Source organism: Mauremys reevesii, linkage group 2 (assembly GCF_016161935.1).
Source record: "Mauremys reevesii isolate NIE-2019 linkage group 2, ASM1616193v1, whole genome shotgun sequence".
Classification (NCBI taxonomy): Eukaryota; Metazoa; Chordata; order Testudines; family Geoemydidae; genus Mauremys; species Mauremys reevesii.
The window spans coordinates 6,603,054-6,618,611 of NC_052624.1; the positions used below are offsets into that span (position 1 = coordinate 6,603,054).

Genomic DNA, 15,558 nt, shown 5'->3' on the forward strand with positions numbered 1-15,558 from the left:
AAAAGTGGCTCGCGCGCTGGCCTACCTCCGAACAGACTTAACCCATGCGACCATCCTCGGCCCCCCAGTCGGCTCCCATTCTCCCCCCCATCCAGACCGAAAGGTCTGGGTCTCGCGATCTCGCCCCTAGGGGGCTCCCTGGGCTGCCGGATTAGCTACCACCCGGCGGCTCTTCCGCTCCGCCGCTCCTACCCAACCCTAGCCGCTTTCGCTTCCCCAACCTCTCCCCTACCCCCGGGTGGCTCCCGCCCTCTACCCTTGGGACCTGAACCTGGTTCTGACCAGATGATGGCCCCCTGCACTCGCCCCTGGCCACCCTACTCCCCCATCCATCCTGGCCACGTGCCTTCCCTCGTGCACATCGTGACCTCGCAGTCCGATCACGGCGCTCCAGGCGACCTCGGTGCCCCCCCATATGACAGCAGGTCCCCATATACCGACCCTTCCCGGCCTTCCTCCGCTCCCCAAGGTGGTGCCGGCCTTCCATCTCAATCAATTCCTCTTCTTTCTTTTTCTTTTTTCGCACGCCGCACACTCGCACGCCACCCAAAGCCGCACACTCTGCGATCAGGGGGGGCCATCCTTTTACATCGACAACCTCCTTTCTTTCCTCTCTCTGGCTCCTGCTCTTGCGTATGGCGAGCTTGCAAAGGCGAGAGCTTTCGAGTTTTGACGTCCTCCTTTCATCCTGGGTGCTGTCCCGTGCCGCAGGGCTGCCCGCCCGCGCAGCGCGCGCGGCCCCACGCGACACTCGACGAGGCACGCCCGCCCGCCGACGCGCGCCTGCTGCCCGGCCCATCCAGGACACCCCACTCCGCCACACCTTCTGTCATCAGCCTACCACTTTGCCGCAGTCTGGTGCAGCTCAGCAGTCTCTCAGGATGACGCGGCCTTGTATGCCCTCATTCCTCCTCCACCGCCGCCTCCCGCCCCACCCCCACCACCAGAATGGAATGCATAGAGCAAAAATGGAGCAGAAGAGCAAGAAGAAAGAAGAAAAGTCACACTGGTGTTCTTGTGTTCGTGTTGTGTTGAGATGTGTTGCTCACCCGCTTCCCCCCCCCTTCGGGAATCAATAGCCGCAAGAAGGAACTGAGGAGCAGGCGGGGTGGGTATCCTATATATCCCAGGCGCGCGCACTCCAGGCGGAATGCCCCGCCCGCGAGTTGCTAAAAAAAAAAATGTTGAAGAAGAACTGCACACATCGCGCACGCACAAAAAATGGAATGGATAGGAGCAACACATCTCGAAGAACACCAGTTACTACAGGTGAGTAACCGTCTTTTCCAGGTTGTATATTCACTGTATCTTGGCGATTGAGCCATCTGTCTAGGTTTAGGCCAGGAACTTCAGGGCACAGAAGCAATGACTAACACCTAGTCCTACTTGCCGTATTGGACTCATACTTTGCATTTCTAGCTGGATTTCCACATCCAGAGCCCTATAAGTATGGGCAGTATTGTCACTGGAGTCAAATGGATTTCTGTCTCTTGGCTCCTGGGATCTCTTGCCTTCGTGACATTCTCTGGCATTGGGAGTGCTTTCAGTGTAGAGCCCTTCTAGTGGAAATAACCTCCTTAGACTTCCTTTCAGGGATCGTTCCTGCTTGTGGGCTTCACGAGAGGGGGGCTGGAACCTTATCTAACCTCCTGCCAAGCGGGAGCTTGAGAGAATAACCCTTTTATTTTTTTGTTTCAGGGAAAGCTGACCTTTTCCAATGGCTTCACTCTGGAAGGCACCTTTAGTAACAAATCAGGCCAAGGGCTTCAGACACAAGGAATCCTGAACACTTCCAGCGACCAGCAAGATGCCTCAATAACCAAAGTGTGAGTGGCCGTAAATAACTCCGTGGGCCGTGATTTGTATTCCATTAGCACCGACTGAGTCCCCACTGTGCTAGGCTCTGTACATCTAAATAAGACAGCCCCTACCTTGGAGAGCGGAGTCTAAATAAGCAAGGATGGCCAAAGGAGAAAGAGAACCCTCGCCCACTTTACTGATGAGGCTCTGATGCGCAGATGAATTGACTTTCCTCAGCTACCTACGGCACCTGAGGAAGAGCCAGGATTTGATCCCATCTTGAATCCAATCCAGTGCCTTAAGCACAAGAGCATCCTTTCCTCAAAGTCGTGAGGGTTTTTTGGAGGCACAGTTTCTAGTCGTACATCCCATTAGGAAAAGCTTGCTACCTAGAAGGATTGTTAAGCATTGGAGCAGGTTGCCTAGGGAGGCTGTGGAATCTCTGTCACTGAAGGTTTTTAAGAACGTGCTAAACACCTGGCAGAGATGGCCTAGGTATACTTGGTCTTGGAGTAGATGAGGTCTTGAGGGTCCCTCCCCACACCCCCGCTACATGTCTATGATTCACAAAAAAAGAGGGAGGGGTCCAATATTCTTGATGCTCAGGCTTGCAGTGTACTGCCAGATGTGGTAAGGAGTCAGAAGGGACAGTGATCCAAGGACAGAGCGACAGCATGTGAATTGCTTAGCAGGGCATGGCTAGCTCGAATTAGGAAGCATCATGGGTAGGCTGAAATATCTTACTGGGTGGTCAGAGCTCTGTTTTCCTACGCAGCAGTCGCTCCCTGACAGGCGACAACATGAAAGCAGGCGACAGTAATTTTGACTTGAACCCAATGGCCGGATTCCTACAGCACAGAACCTGTTGCAAGGCCCCCCGCAGCAGAGTCTTCTGGAGAGGGGTGTGAGATGCTCACAACCTCCCACTCCACCGGGGAGACCCATATGTAGCCATTGCAACCCAACTGGGAGTGGCCGAGGCAGCTGGGTGATGCACTTTGCAGCAGGGAAGCTCTGGATCACTCTCAGCCACACGGTTCCCAAGCTGACCTCTCTTGATATAACCCATGAATTACGGCAGCAGTTGGAATTTCGCCAGCCTTCCCCTGAGATGAATTCCTGGACATGCAGCCCAGCTACACCATTTCCTTCTCCCCAGGATGCTTCCTCTCCATTTCTGGCTGGTGCCTCCATGCCACGTGAGCCAATCCTGTTTCCTCTGCTTGTGTAGCAGCAGCTACCAGCAGAGGTAGCTGGCCTGGCTCTGTTACCAGCTGCTTCCTGAGGCTTTTAAGTGAAGAGCCTTTATTTCTGCAGAAGCAGCTGTGAGCAAGAAGGAGAGCGCACAACACATGCCTAGTCTACCCTAGACCACCAATAGTCCATGTCCCAGGCTTTGGGACCCCCTGGCCAAATGCATCTCATTGCCAGCAGAATAATTCTAAGTTGACCTCTGCTGAACTTTGCTCCTTGTTACATCCTCTAGGATGCTCCTAAATTTCTCTGCCCCCGTGGTGTTTGTGCTGGTGGCTGGGGCTGGAGAAAACGCGTTCATGAGATGATTAGAAGGGGCGGTCGGTGGCAATGTAGGTGTGGGGATGGAAGCGAGGCATAACTTCATCTTTGTTGTGCAGTCAGCTGGGTCTTGATGAGTTCCCGGTGGAGAAGAGATGGCAGAGTATCTACGATCAGTTCCTGGATTTCCTCCACTCTGGCTGCAAAGAAGAAATGGAGGAGTCCTTCACCGGGTTCCATATACAGACAAGCAAGGAGTTGCGCAAGTCTCAGGAGTACCTCTTCTGCCAAAGGTGACAACGGGCTTGTGCCAGTGCAGAGGGGCGTAGTGGTGCAATGGGTTAGTGCAGGGGTAGGCAATGTATGGCAAGCGTGCCAAAGGTGGCACGCGAGCTGATTTTCAGTGGCACTCGCATTGCCTGGGTCCTGGCCACTGGCCCGGGGGCTCTGCATTTTAATTTAATTTTAAATGAAGCTTCTTAAACATTTAAAAAACCTTATTTACTTTACATACAATAGTTTAGTTATATATTATAGACTTATAGAAAGAGACCTTCTAAAAACGTTAAAATGTATGACTGGCACTCAAAACCTTATTTAGAGTGAATAAATGAAGACTCGGCCCAGCACTTCTGAAAGGTTGCCGACCCCTGGGCTAGTGTATTCAATTTTTGGGTTCAAGTCTTGACCTTGGGTTGTCCAGTCACTCCTGCGAGCCTGTCTGTGGGTGGCGTTGCCTCTCTGGAGCAGGTGTGTTCCGGCAGGCTAGAACCTGACACTTGCTCATGATGACTGTGCACCTTATACTGTCCAATGCTGGTGTTCACCAAACACAATGGTGCTTCTCGGGGGAGAGAATTCGAGAGATTCAGCTGGTCAAGCTTGTCTTATAGCCTGCAGGATATGGTATTGGGAGGGATCCCGGAGCCTCGTTGGCTGCTTTAAGCCCACTAAGAATGGCTTAGCCATTAAACTATGCTTCAGAGGGAGTGGGAAAGGTGGAAAAATAACTCCATGTAAATGAAGTAATCTGGGGCGAGAGTCATTGAGAGAGACCATGAACACAAAGGGTGGGGAGTTGACTCTCCTCTGCCTTGTGAATCTGTTCATACTGTGCCAAGGGCTACCGACTCGGAAGGGTAACACATGATTACACAGAGCGCAAGGGGTGAACAACAACTCCTCCTTCATCACCTTTGTACTTGTTTTCCTCCCTCGCAGGGGGCCCGAGGATGTCTCTGGGAAGATAGAAGATGTCCTTGAAGAACTAGTTCAGCATCGGGAGCTGGAGTCGCTCCAGTGTTATTTACAAAAGGTACCCCTCAAAATGCACTGTGCGCCGAGGCTCTGGAGCACCCAGAAATGTGAGGAGCCCAGCACACAAAAGGAACATGGTCCCTGTCCTGTAGAACACATTAGGGCTCCAGTCCTGCAAACTGTCCACGCAGGTGAAGTGCCACTGGATCTACACTGAGCTGGGACGGAGCTCGCGTAACATAAGTGAAGGTCCTAAACAGAAGAGGTGGGGTGGGGGTGGGGCAGGAAGGACGAGGTGACAATTCGCTCCTGTGGCTGCCCTGTTAGGTGCAGACATGTTCCAGAGGCTTATGATCACTCGGTTGCTTTTCCTCCCCTTCAAGTAAGATTCAGCTCCTTGGCTGCTGAGTCCCTGCAACCTGAGAGCTGAGTGTGAAGACATAAACCCGGCCATGCCTTAAGTATACCTAGAGACCCCTTCTTATGTAGCTCCCCCTGAAACAACCACTCTTTTCTCCAGCGACTGGGAAAACCAGGAACTCTAACCAATCCGCAGCCAGTAAGAGACCGAGTTTTCTCTTCTGAGTGCTACGCGAGCTGTGGTGCTGCTGAAGAAGAGTTAGCTGGGCTGCCTTGGAGACTGAAGCTTCACCTCTAGCCTCCCAGCACAGGCAGTGGCAGTACAAGTCTGCTGTTGTGCTGGAAGGACCAGCCCAGTTCAGTCTCCTCCATCCCTTGAGCTCTGCTGAGAGAGCCTGACCTTGCTTCCCACTGAAGGTCAATGGCAAAACGCTGTTTGTCTAGCCATGGTGCCTAGAGGCACCAATTGCTGCCCTTCAGTGCGAGCAGGATTGGGTCAAGAGAATAGCCGTATGGACCTAAACGGTATCCTGCCAGGCCACCTGAAGGCCCTGCCTAGAGATCGAGCTGGGTGGCTCTCCATCCACAAGGAGGCTACGTCCCTTTGGGATTTGCCCGGATATGGACCAAGGCCACCGGCTCATCTTCCCTAGGCTGAACTGTCTTACTGCCTAATCTAGGGTTTGGTTTTGAAGGTCCTCCCCTGCCAGTCTGAAGGGAGGACTCACCCTGGCAATCCATCCCTTAAATGCAGAACTTTCCTCCACTCTCTTGCAGGCTTTTAAGTCTTCCCTGCACCCCCTAGGAAAGCTGTTGAAGGCCCTGACGTTCGCTTTTCAGGCTACATACTCTGGGATCGGGGCAAACAAGCACCTACTGAACATGGCTCAAGAGGAGGTCAAGTACTATGCCAAGAAAATATGGGAGTTTTACCAGTAAGTCCAGTGTGTAATTGGCTTCCATGCAATCGTATGCTAGTGAGGAACACTTGCTAGATAGGCAATCGAATTCATTCCTTGCGGGGGCTTGGCCCTGGATTACTGCATCTAGTACTTCTGTGCAATCCAGTTTCTTTCTATCAGAAAACATACTTCCGAGGTTTCTCTCTTTGGGTGTTCATGCCCATGACCCTCATCACTGTAGTACCTAGGTAAACTTCTTCCCTTTTACTCCATATACAATCTTAGCGACATAGGACTTGCCAGCCTGGGTCAGATGCTTGGTCCATCTAGACAATTTCTTATCTCTGGCAGTGACCGGCAACGGATACTTCAGAGGAAGGGGTGAGAAATGCCATATTGGGCAGATGTGGGGTAATCTGCCCCCATGAAGTCTCATGAACTATAGCTGAAGGAAGTACTATTGTGAAAAATGGCTATGGGGAAAAAATAGCTCTGTCTTAATCAACCGATCTGTTTTGTGTATTCGAGGGTGTATCTCTTCACCCTAATGCCTTCAGAAAAGCGGTTTTGTCTTTTACTCCTGTGCAACTGGCAGAGCCAACACAACTTGCAGAATGGGTTGGATTCTGTTCCTCCTTGTGCATCAGCAGGCTGGCTTACTAAGATCCACTCTGTTAGGGCTGTGTGAACCTACTGAACAGAAAATGGCCTAACTTCATCTTCAGAACCTTTCTTACTGGTGATGGGTGAGGAGGAACAACCTTGGTTGGCTGTATCCAGGGCCGGCCACTTGAAAACCCTCTAACTGTACATGGAATCAATTTGGCTTAGGAGTCCCATGATGCCATTTTTAGTTGCCTTTCAGAGTAGAACTGCACTTTAAATGTGTCTATTTTGCAATGGACCTGTTAGGCTCACAGGTGAACTGAGGAATTGTCCAGAATGAGAAGCTTTGGGGCATCTTATTCCTTGAGCCCCCCATACACTGTCTAGGGAAACACAGAGCTACTGCTGATCTGAGACAGGAGTTGCACTTTCCACTGTGGCAGCACTACACATGGTATCGCTTTAGATGGCATTAAAGTGCCTTGGGAAAGCATTGAAGTGGAACTGGAAAAGGTTCAGAAAAGGGCAACTAAAATGATTAGGGGTCTGGAACAGCTTCCATATGAGGAGAGATTAAAAAGAGTGGGACTTTTCAGCTTGGAAAAGAGGCTACTAAGGGGGTTATGATGGAGGTCTATAAAATCTTGACCGGTGTGGAGAAAGTGAATAAGGGAAATGTTACGAGAAGGAGTAAATAACAAGAACGAGGGGTTACCAATGAATAGGCAGCAGGTTTAAAACAAACGTAAGGCAGTGCTTCACACAAAGCGCAATCAACCTGTGGAACTTTTTGCCAGGGGATGATGTGAAGGCCAAAAGTATAGTGGGTTCAAAAAACTAGATGAGTTCATGGAGGATGGGTCCATCACTGGCTATTAGTCAAGATGGGCAGGGATGCCACCCCATGCTCTGAGTGTCCTAGCCTCTGTTCGCCAGAAGTTTGGGAGTGGACGAGAGGGGATGGATCACTCAATGGTTGCATTCTTCTGCCTGTTCCCTCGGAAGCACTTGGCATTGGCCACCATCAGAAGACAGGATACTGGTCTAGATGGACCATTTGGTCTGACCCAGTATGGCCATTCTTATGTTATATTGTCTCTTCTAGAGACTTAATCCTTTTCCAGCTGGATTCTTTATGGATGCTAGTGATATGGAAACTCATTCTAGCAATATAATACATTCATCTGTTGGGAGCTGACACTTAAGCCTACAGAGTATCTTCAAGTATTAAATCCCTCCCCAGCAGGGGTTTCTGTGCAAAGTATGGGTGCCCCCAGTCCAGAGAGCTAAAATAATTCTCTAGAACAAGTCATTCCACCTTCAGTGAAGTATCCACTCATTTTGAATGCACTAAGTAATCTGTTTGCCTCTCCTGTACTGTTGTTGTTATAGCTGCCAGTTTTGTAGGGGGAGAAGATCTGGCTAATGCTAATTAGTAAATGACGACTGAGTTACCCTTGAAAATGAGATGCTAAATCTTCCACTTGCCTTTCAGGGGTTTGCTACATCTGGCCTTGGAGCAGAAAGGCCAACCGCTGGCAAAGACAGAAGATGGAGAGAAAAGGTGGCTGGGATTAATGGTCATTTGGCTTGAAATCCATGTCTGTTTTACCTCGTCTGAAGAAACCTTGGGCATGGAGACCATCCTCTTTCCCAGCCTTTGGTTGTGGCAATAAATCCAAATAGCTGGTGTAGCTGCACTTAGGTGGAAAACTGTGCTAACACATTTTCACTCATTCCTACCTTAGGGACTAGACGCTGTGTTAGTTCTGACATTGGATGTGAGCTCAGAAACCACTGAAGGAGAGACAGCTCTGAAACATCAGAGGAAATAAAACCTGTCCCAACACCTAAATGAGTCACCTGGTTGAGCATTGCTTTATGTGGGGCAAAAGGGATGAACGATTCCTTCCTGACCTCTGTAGACCGTGTCCTGCAGCCTGAGATCTGATTACTCTGATCTTAACTACCGTATTTTCCGGCGTATAAGATGACTTTCTATACTAAAAAACAACCTCCAAAAATCGGGGGTCGTCTTATACGCTGGGTATAAACAGCGGGCAGCTGAGAGCCCTCTGATTCCCGGCTGCGGCTGGGATTTAAAAGGCTCTGGGCTCCCCGCCGCAGCGGGCAGCCCAGAGCCCTCTGACTCCCGCGGCTGGGATTTATAAGGCTCTGGGCTCCCCGCTGCAGCGGTCAGCCGAGAGCCCTCTGATTCCCGGCCGCGGCTGGGATTTAAAGGCTCTGGGTTCCCCGCCGCAGCGGGCAGCCCAGAGCCCTCTGATTCCCAGCCGCAGCTGGGATTTAAAAGGCTCTGGGCTCCCCCCCTCGGAAAGGGGGGGTCGTCTTATACGGCGAGTATAGGCCAAAACCTATGTTTTAACTGTAAAATTAGGGGGTCGTCTTATACGCCCAGTCGCCTTATACGCCAGAAAATACGGTACTACAAATGCTCTATCCTATATTGGTTGCAAAATTATCCAGTTGCAGCATTGGACTCTAGGAAGATGGGAATGGGGAGAAAGATGGACACATCTTTTAAGGTGTTATATGTTGAGCCTTAACTTGTGTCCTGTGTGGGCACAACCTTTAACAGACAGATACCAACAATCAGTAGGGCTCATCTCTTGCTTTCCTCTCTAACTCAGTGACCTGAACGCATACGGAGTGATCCTGCCCCTGATCCTGCCCTGTTTCTATCCGGAGCTCTTCATGCTGTACATGCTGTATCATGAGAAGGAAGATGATCTCTACTGCCAGGGGATTGTGGACCTGAGTTTATTTCCGGACATTAAGCTGCTAGAGTTCCTGGATGTACAGAAGTGAGTAACACAGCACTGAACGGATCCCCCCAAACAGCTGGGAGAACGCTCTCTGCAGGGAAAAGTTCTGAGGGGGGTGGGAAGCAAGAACTCGCCAATGGACCCTATGGTTCTAGGACCCATTATTAGTCTTTGCTGCTCAGGAAGAGTTTAAGCACTATGTCAATTCCTTGATGGAGTTCCTATAATAGACAGGTCAGGAGTACTCTTAAAAGGCCAGGACTTTAATTTCCCATGCTGATCTTGTTCCCTTCCTTTCTGGGTGTCTCTCTTGAGCAAGAGATCTTTCCAGTTGCTTTACCAAGTGAATGGTTTACTTCAAGTTAGAAGGGTCCCACAGCAGCATATGGAGAATGGTGATTCAGAATTGAAAGGAGCAACGTGCTGTGGCATAAGCCTGACTCTCCACTCTGTTACAACCGGTTCTTAAAATGGGGTCGTTCCTTTCGGTTCAGTTAATCCAACCGTTACTGGTTCCAGGCCAGTGCTAGAGTGGAGAATCAGAACTCATAAGTCTATGTCCATGGTGGTGATTCCACAAACCCTTGCTCTTGGTCAGGGCGAATGGGTGAGTGAGAATTTAGACTCTGACATGGGGATGGGGTAGATCTTCATGAAGTAACTGCTCTGTCTTCCGTCTCATTTCAGACACCTGTGGCCCCTCAAAGATCTCACCCTAACGACCAATCAGGTAAGTAGCAGTGCTGGGATGGATCCTCAGAGTAAACTGGAGTAGCTGCTCCAACTACAGTGAAGGCGCTTAAACTAATGGGGCCAGGCCGAATTACATCAAGTGAAGATCTGGGCCTTTGTATTTAGATATGCTTCAAATAACACACCAATAGCAGATCATGGACACTAGCGCATTGGATCCAATAGATGCCGGATACACAAAAGATATGGACAATAGACTTCCAGTATTATCAATAAAACTTCTATCTTATAAGTAGAAGGCATTTCCACTCTGTTGCAGGAATTTATCTGTATTATGACAGTTCATAGATACGCCAGTGCTAAGTACTAATTTCCTTCCTGTCCTAAATGGTTGCACAGGGTTGCTGCATGATGCTAAACATCTGCATTCCACTCTAGAGGTTTGCTTGGTCCAAATGTTAAAATCCAGCCTGGACCCAAACCTGAGCCAAGCCCAGCTGACCTGAGAGTTGTCTTCAGAACTGACCTGACCTTGGGGCTTGGCCTGGTGGGGGCTCCCTGTGCCCACAGTCAGTCATTCTCCAGCTGCCTTCTGCCCACGGGGTCCGGCTGGTGGCTGCATGCCCCACTCCTGCCGTTTGTTGCCATCTGGCACTGTGCACTGCAGAGTGAGTGTGCTGACCAGTCACTGTGCCTCCCCCCCGCAGCACTCTGGTCAGCGCACACAGGGTCGGGTCCTGCTGGGGTCAGGTCACGTTGCAATGTCTGCTCCGTGGGTCGCTGCATTTCATTAGTGAATAGATTGCCTTTCCTCCCAGAGGACTTCAGCAGCAGCAATCTATAGAAATTATTCTATAATATGTGCTTTGCTGAATCATGGGGTTTCAAAGACATCTTAAGCTTCCCAGATGCCTGTACCAGCACAGACAGCTCTGTGTGGCTCGAAAACTTGTCTCTTTCACCAACAGACATTCGTCCAACAAAAGATATGACCTCCCTCCACCTTGTGTCGCTAGTATCCTGGGACTGACATGGCCACAACTACATGTGTACTAATGCAAACACTTATCTACCTTTCAGAGACGTTCTCTTATCAAAGACAAGTGCTTCCTTTCTGCTACAGAATGTCTGCAAAAGTTGATGTAAGTGGCCGTCTGCGATGTCTTACTCATGCCTAAGCAGGCTTGGATGACATGGTGGTTAAGATACCTGACCTCTCAGTCTATGCTAGCCCTAGGGGAGAGCCTTCCTGAAAAATATTAGCATAGACTCAGGGCGAGTGACTAATGCTGAGAGCTTGAGAAGACACAAGCTCTATTTGTGCAATGACACAGTGGAGAGAGACCTTCCTGACCTCATCCTGGTGATCCCTTTATATCATGAAGCTTGAGGATTGACAGCCCTTATAAGTCTTGTCTTAGTTAAGGCAACTGGCCTTATCCATTCAAAAGACTGACACTCTTACTCTGCTTTGAGGTATCTCCATAATGCCACTTCTCGCTTCTTAGCTGGGTAGCACTGGGCTTCTTTCTCAGTGCATCTTTATATTGGCAGCACAACTGTGGACCCCCGGGAAAAGCTGGAGATCCTTCAGAAGACCTATGAGGAGATAGAGAGCACTGTGTCACGAGTAGTGGAGACGGACTATAAACTCCCAATGGATGACCTCTTGCCGCTGTTGATGTATGTTGTATCGCGGGCCAGGTAAGAGAGAGAGCTTCATGTTTACCACTGCTAATATAAAGCAGAGTATCTCTTGGGTATGTGTAACCCACACACCTTCTGAGTGTGCTGTTCTGTCCCATCTGGTGGCACTGAGACCACTAAGAGAGATAAAATGAGTCTGCTCTACAGCGTTAGCTAACAGCTAGTTGGATTTTAGCTCATGCCGAAGAGGCTCATGCACTAAGCTCCAAAGGTCCCTGTAACTGCTGGGGTCTGTTGGCGTTACATACGCTCCATTAGGACTAGGGCTGGCTGAAACTGTTTTAATGGGAAATTCGGGGGGTTGATTAAATTAAGTATTTTGTGAAGTCTATTTTTACACTGGGGAAAAAAATCAAAATTTTCCATGGAAAATGTTTTGGCCAACATCCTGAAACTTAGATTTGGAGATGCAGTGCCTCATGGGAGTCGTAGTTCAGTTACCTCATGTCCCTCTCCTGTAAGGGCTGGGTTCCTTGGCTGGACTACATTTTGCATGATGGACAACCTCCCTCTCCAAGAGGGAACACCATGGTGCATCATGGCAGATGTAGTCTGACCAGGGAGCCTGACCTATAGAGGAGAATGGGAGCATGAAGGATGTGAACTACAACTCCCATGAGGCACTGACAGCATTTCCAAACAGAAAAATTCAATTGTGAGAGGAAAACTTTGACAAATGAAAGGCTTTGACTAACTGTAATTATGAAGTGTCTCTGTATGCCACTGAAAACCCGTACTGCATTGCAGATGGAAAAGGCCTTCTGCTCACCCTCAGAGCCCATGCCTTCAGTAGCAACAATCACTGGTACGAAAGAGCCCAAAGAAAACTGCTGTAGTTATGGCACCAGACTAGGGATGAGGAGAACCGAGTTGAGTTCTTGTGTGACTTTGGGCAGTCCAACTCTTTCTGGGACTCTGTTCCAATCTGTAAAATAGATCTACTTCCTACTTTACTGGGGTGTTATGGTCTAATTCATGGCTCTGAGGGATTCTGTCTCTGGTAAGTGTCACTGAAATGCCTAGAAATTAAGCTTTACCGGTATGGAAATAGGTCTTAAATTACTAGCTTTCTGTAAAGAGACACTTGTTGCCTGCGCTGTCTTCATTAGCGCTGAATGAACCAGTTCAGATTCGGTAAGAATGGAGCTGCACTTTTCTGTGAGGTTTGCGAGTGAACTCTCTCTCCACTCCTTGCACACGTCTGTGCTTCCTGGTTACGCTACAAGTCCCTATTGTGCTGTGTGCCGCACAAGCAAAAGCAAGAAGTTTTGGGAACCTCAGATTCTGGTCCTGAGACCTAGAGATGGAAAAAACAGGATCATACATTTGATAAGGCTGCCCCCACCTGAAGTGGGTACGATGAGCATTGTCCCCCAAGTGCAGATGGGGAAACCGAGGCACAAATGTTAAGGGCTTGAATTTTCTTAGGTTCTGAACATCCAAATATCAGGTGCTTTGCGCCTCCAGAAATCAGACGCCACTAGCTCAAGGACACAGAGGAAATTGGTTCTGTGAATTAGAACTGGGTTCTTATCCCAGTTCTCACACCAGACCCTAATTATTGGATCATCACTGCCCTGTAGGGAAGGTGCATGCTAAATCCAAGGTATTCATGTCTGAAGATTCATTCGAAGGATGGCCACTATTTTTGTTCTCTAGAATACAACATCTAGGAGCTGAGATACATCTGATCAGAGATTTGATGGACCCTACCAATGAAGGAGGGATGTATGACTTTCTGTTAACAGCACTGGAGGTAAGGAAGAGGTTTGTAACAATTAAGTTAGATTGTAGCAGGCAAGGCTTGCTTAAATAGTAAGAAACTATTAAGTAATGGCCCTCTTGACCAAAGAAGTTGTGGGAGTAGCTTTACTGTGATAGCTGCCAGTCAGCTATTGTATCAGATTAAGGTGGTTCCTTAAGCCTCACATGCATGGGGCTGAATTGAGTTATTTTGGTTTTTCCCCTCAAAACTGGGGTCTGAAAGAACTTCCTCTCACACTGCCAGGAATTCTGTGGGGGGAGGTCTGCTCCTGGAGCATTGACTGATCAGCTGTCAGGGTGAGTTGCATAGATCACAGGAGTAGTTGGCTATTATTGCAGCCGGAGAAGTGTTGGTGGACCATGGTCTGTACGTTAATTTGATGTGTAGATGTTGGTAATTAAACAATTTTCCCTCCTTGCCCTGTTGACCATCTCCAGAGTGGACATGTTTAATGTGCTTCTTTGTAGCTTCCAGTTCTAGTCTGTTTGCTTTAGGGAGATGTTCTGGCCTCTGTGTACATTCATGAGACCATAATTTTGTCCAAAAGATCTCTATCAAGTGAACACACACACTTCTCCTTACTGATTCTGCTCTTTCTTCTCCAGTCGTGTTACGAGCACATTCAAAAAGATATGAGGCTGCATCAAAGGGAGAGCTGGCATGTGTCACGTGATCCTTGACCTTCACAATCCAGAGACGTTTTGTTCATGCACTTTGATGACTGTACACTGTTAGGAGATGAAAAGGGAATTGAGTCACTGCTGTTCTAGTTCACTTTCCAATGGGAAGAATGTTTTTTTTTCTAGACCCAGGCTTTTTTTAAAGTACAAAACAGCTAGTGTCTGGACTTGTAGTGACGCTTGCAATCTACAAGGAGCAAGATCCTTCCTCAACCTCTCTCTAACATCTTTTGCCCTTGATGAAACATGGCCCTGCACTGCTCTGACGTGAATAAAGCAAAATCTGGTTTTTATGATATCATCCATAAAATTACAGCCCAACTATAATAATCACAGTTGGATATTGATGTGAAATCTTCAATTTTCCACTAGTGTTCTGTGCAAACCCCTGCTTCCATTTTTCAGAATAAACCATTTTGTGGCCTTTGCCAAAAACTTCCCACCCTGCAGATTAATCCTATTTTTCTGCATTTTACAAGTCTGCCTCTGCTCCATGACCTCATTTAACTTCCTCCTGTTTTGTTGTTTGCATTTATTTTGCAAGGCCAAAATATCCTGGGGTGGATGTTTTTTATAAAAAAACCAAAATGTAACTAATCTGCTTTGCCTGCATGGTCCTGTCTGATGGAATCAGCTGCACAGAGAGAGGCAATTCTTTTCCATTTCCCCCCAATAACCTCTTCCCGGAGAAGTGAAGATACGTGTTGTATAGCGGAGTGACGGATCTTGCCCCATTGTCCTTGCTAGACATGCCAAGCCAAATCCCCTCTGCGCCATCACTGTCGCATTGTAAAGCTGCTATTGACTAACTTGATTTTTAGACTACTTCAACTGTAAATTATCAATATTTTTACACCCTGCTGAATCCTTCAATCTCAGGGATGTTACTCTGTAAATTTCCATGCCTTGTTGCAGATCAGGGCCACTCAGTTCACCTGGCGTACATGGCACCAGGGGAACTAGAACTGCCTTGCACTGAAAGACCTCTGAAATGCTGCAAGGCAATTTAATCAAAACCAAATGTGGCCCTGAACTACGGGTCCTGTGGAAAAGCCGGGATCTACTTAAAATGGTCTTTAGGTGCTGACATTCTACCCTACTGACTCAATGGGGTGTAAATAGGACAGACTCTGACCCCATTATTTCTGTGATTTTTTTTTTTTATTAAAAAGGTAAACTGTATCTAAATGTTGCACTCAAACTGAAATACACTAAATATGAATGTCTGTCTGGGGTGCATATGAGAACAAAAAAGCTATATATTTTAGAGTAATTTAATGGTGGGTTTTAACCTGATTTTTTTTTTTTTTTTTTTTAAGATATGGGACGGTCTGATATTGTAACTATATAAAACTATAGAGTGCACCTAATTATCACAAGTATGTTTTAAAGAGTACACTGGATGCAATTGTTAATATATTGATTTGGGGCTGTGTGTTTTTTTACAGTAACTTTTGTATTTAAATAAACCTGTTACCTTTTGTTTTGAA

General features: G+C 48.1%; 1 protein-coding gene across 5 annotated transcripts in view; it reads left to right on the plus strand.

Annotated features, from left to right (window-relative positions):
* The window catches only part of ALS2CL (ALS2 C-terminal like), an 80,149-nt gene extending 64,591 nt beyond the window's left edge, over positions 1-15,558 (plus strand). For all 5 annotated transcript variants that reach the window (XM_039526977.1, XM_039526974.1, XM_039526978.1 and 2 more), the window contains 11 exons: positions 1,699-1,826; positions 3,435-3,608; positions 4,537-4,630; positions 5,710-5,867; positions 7,936-8,004; positions 9,089-9,262; positions 9,911-9,953; positions 10,997-11,058; positions 11,471-11,620; positions 13,283-13,379; positions 13,994-15,558. In XM_039526977.1, the coding sequence (XP_039382911.1) occupies positions 1,699-1,826; positions 3,435-3,608; positions 4,537-4,630; positions 5,710-5,867; positions 7,936-8,004; positions 9,089-9,262; positions 9,911-9,953; positions 10,997-11,058; positions 11,471-11,620; positions 13,283-13,379; positions 13,994-14,068 (1,224 nt within the window). In that variant the 3' untranslated portion in view covers positions 14,069-15,558. The remainder of the gene's footprint in view (positions 1-1,698; positions 1,827-3,434; positions 3,609-4,536; positions 4,631-5,709; positions 5,868-7,935; positions 8,005-9,088; positions 9,263-9,910; positions 9,954-10,996; positions 11,059-11,470; positions 11,621-13,282; positions 13,380-13,993) is intronic.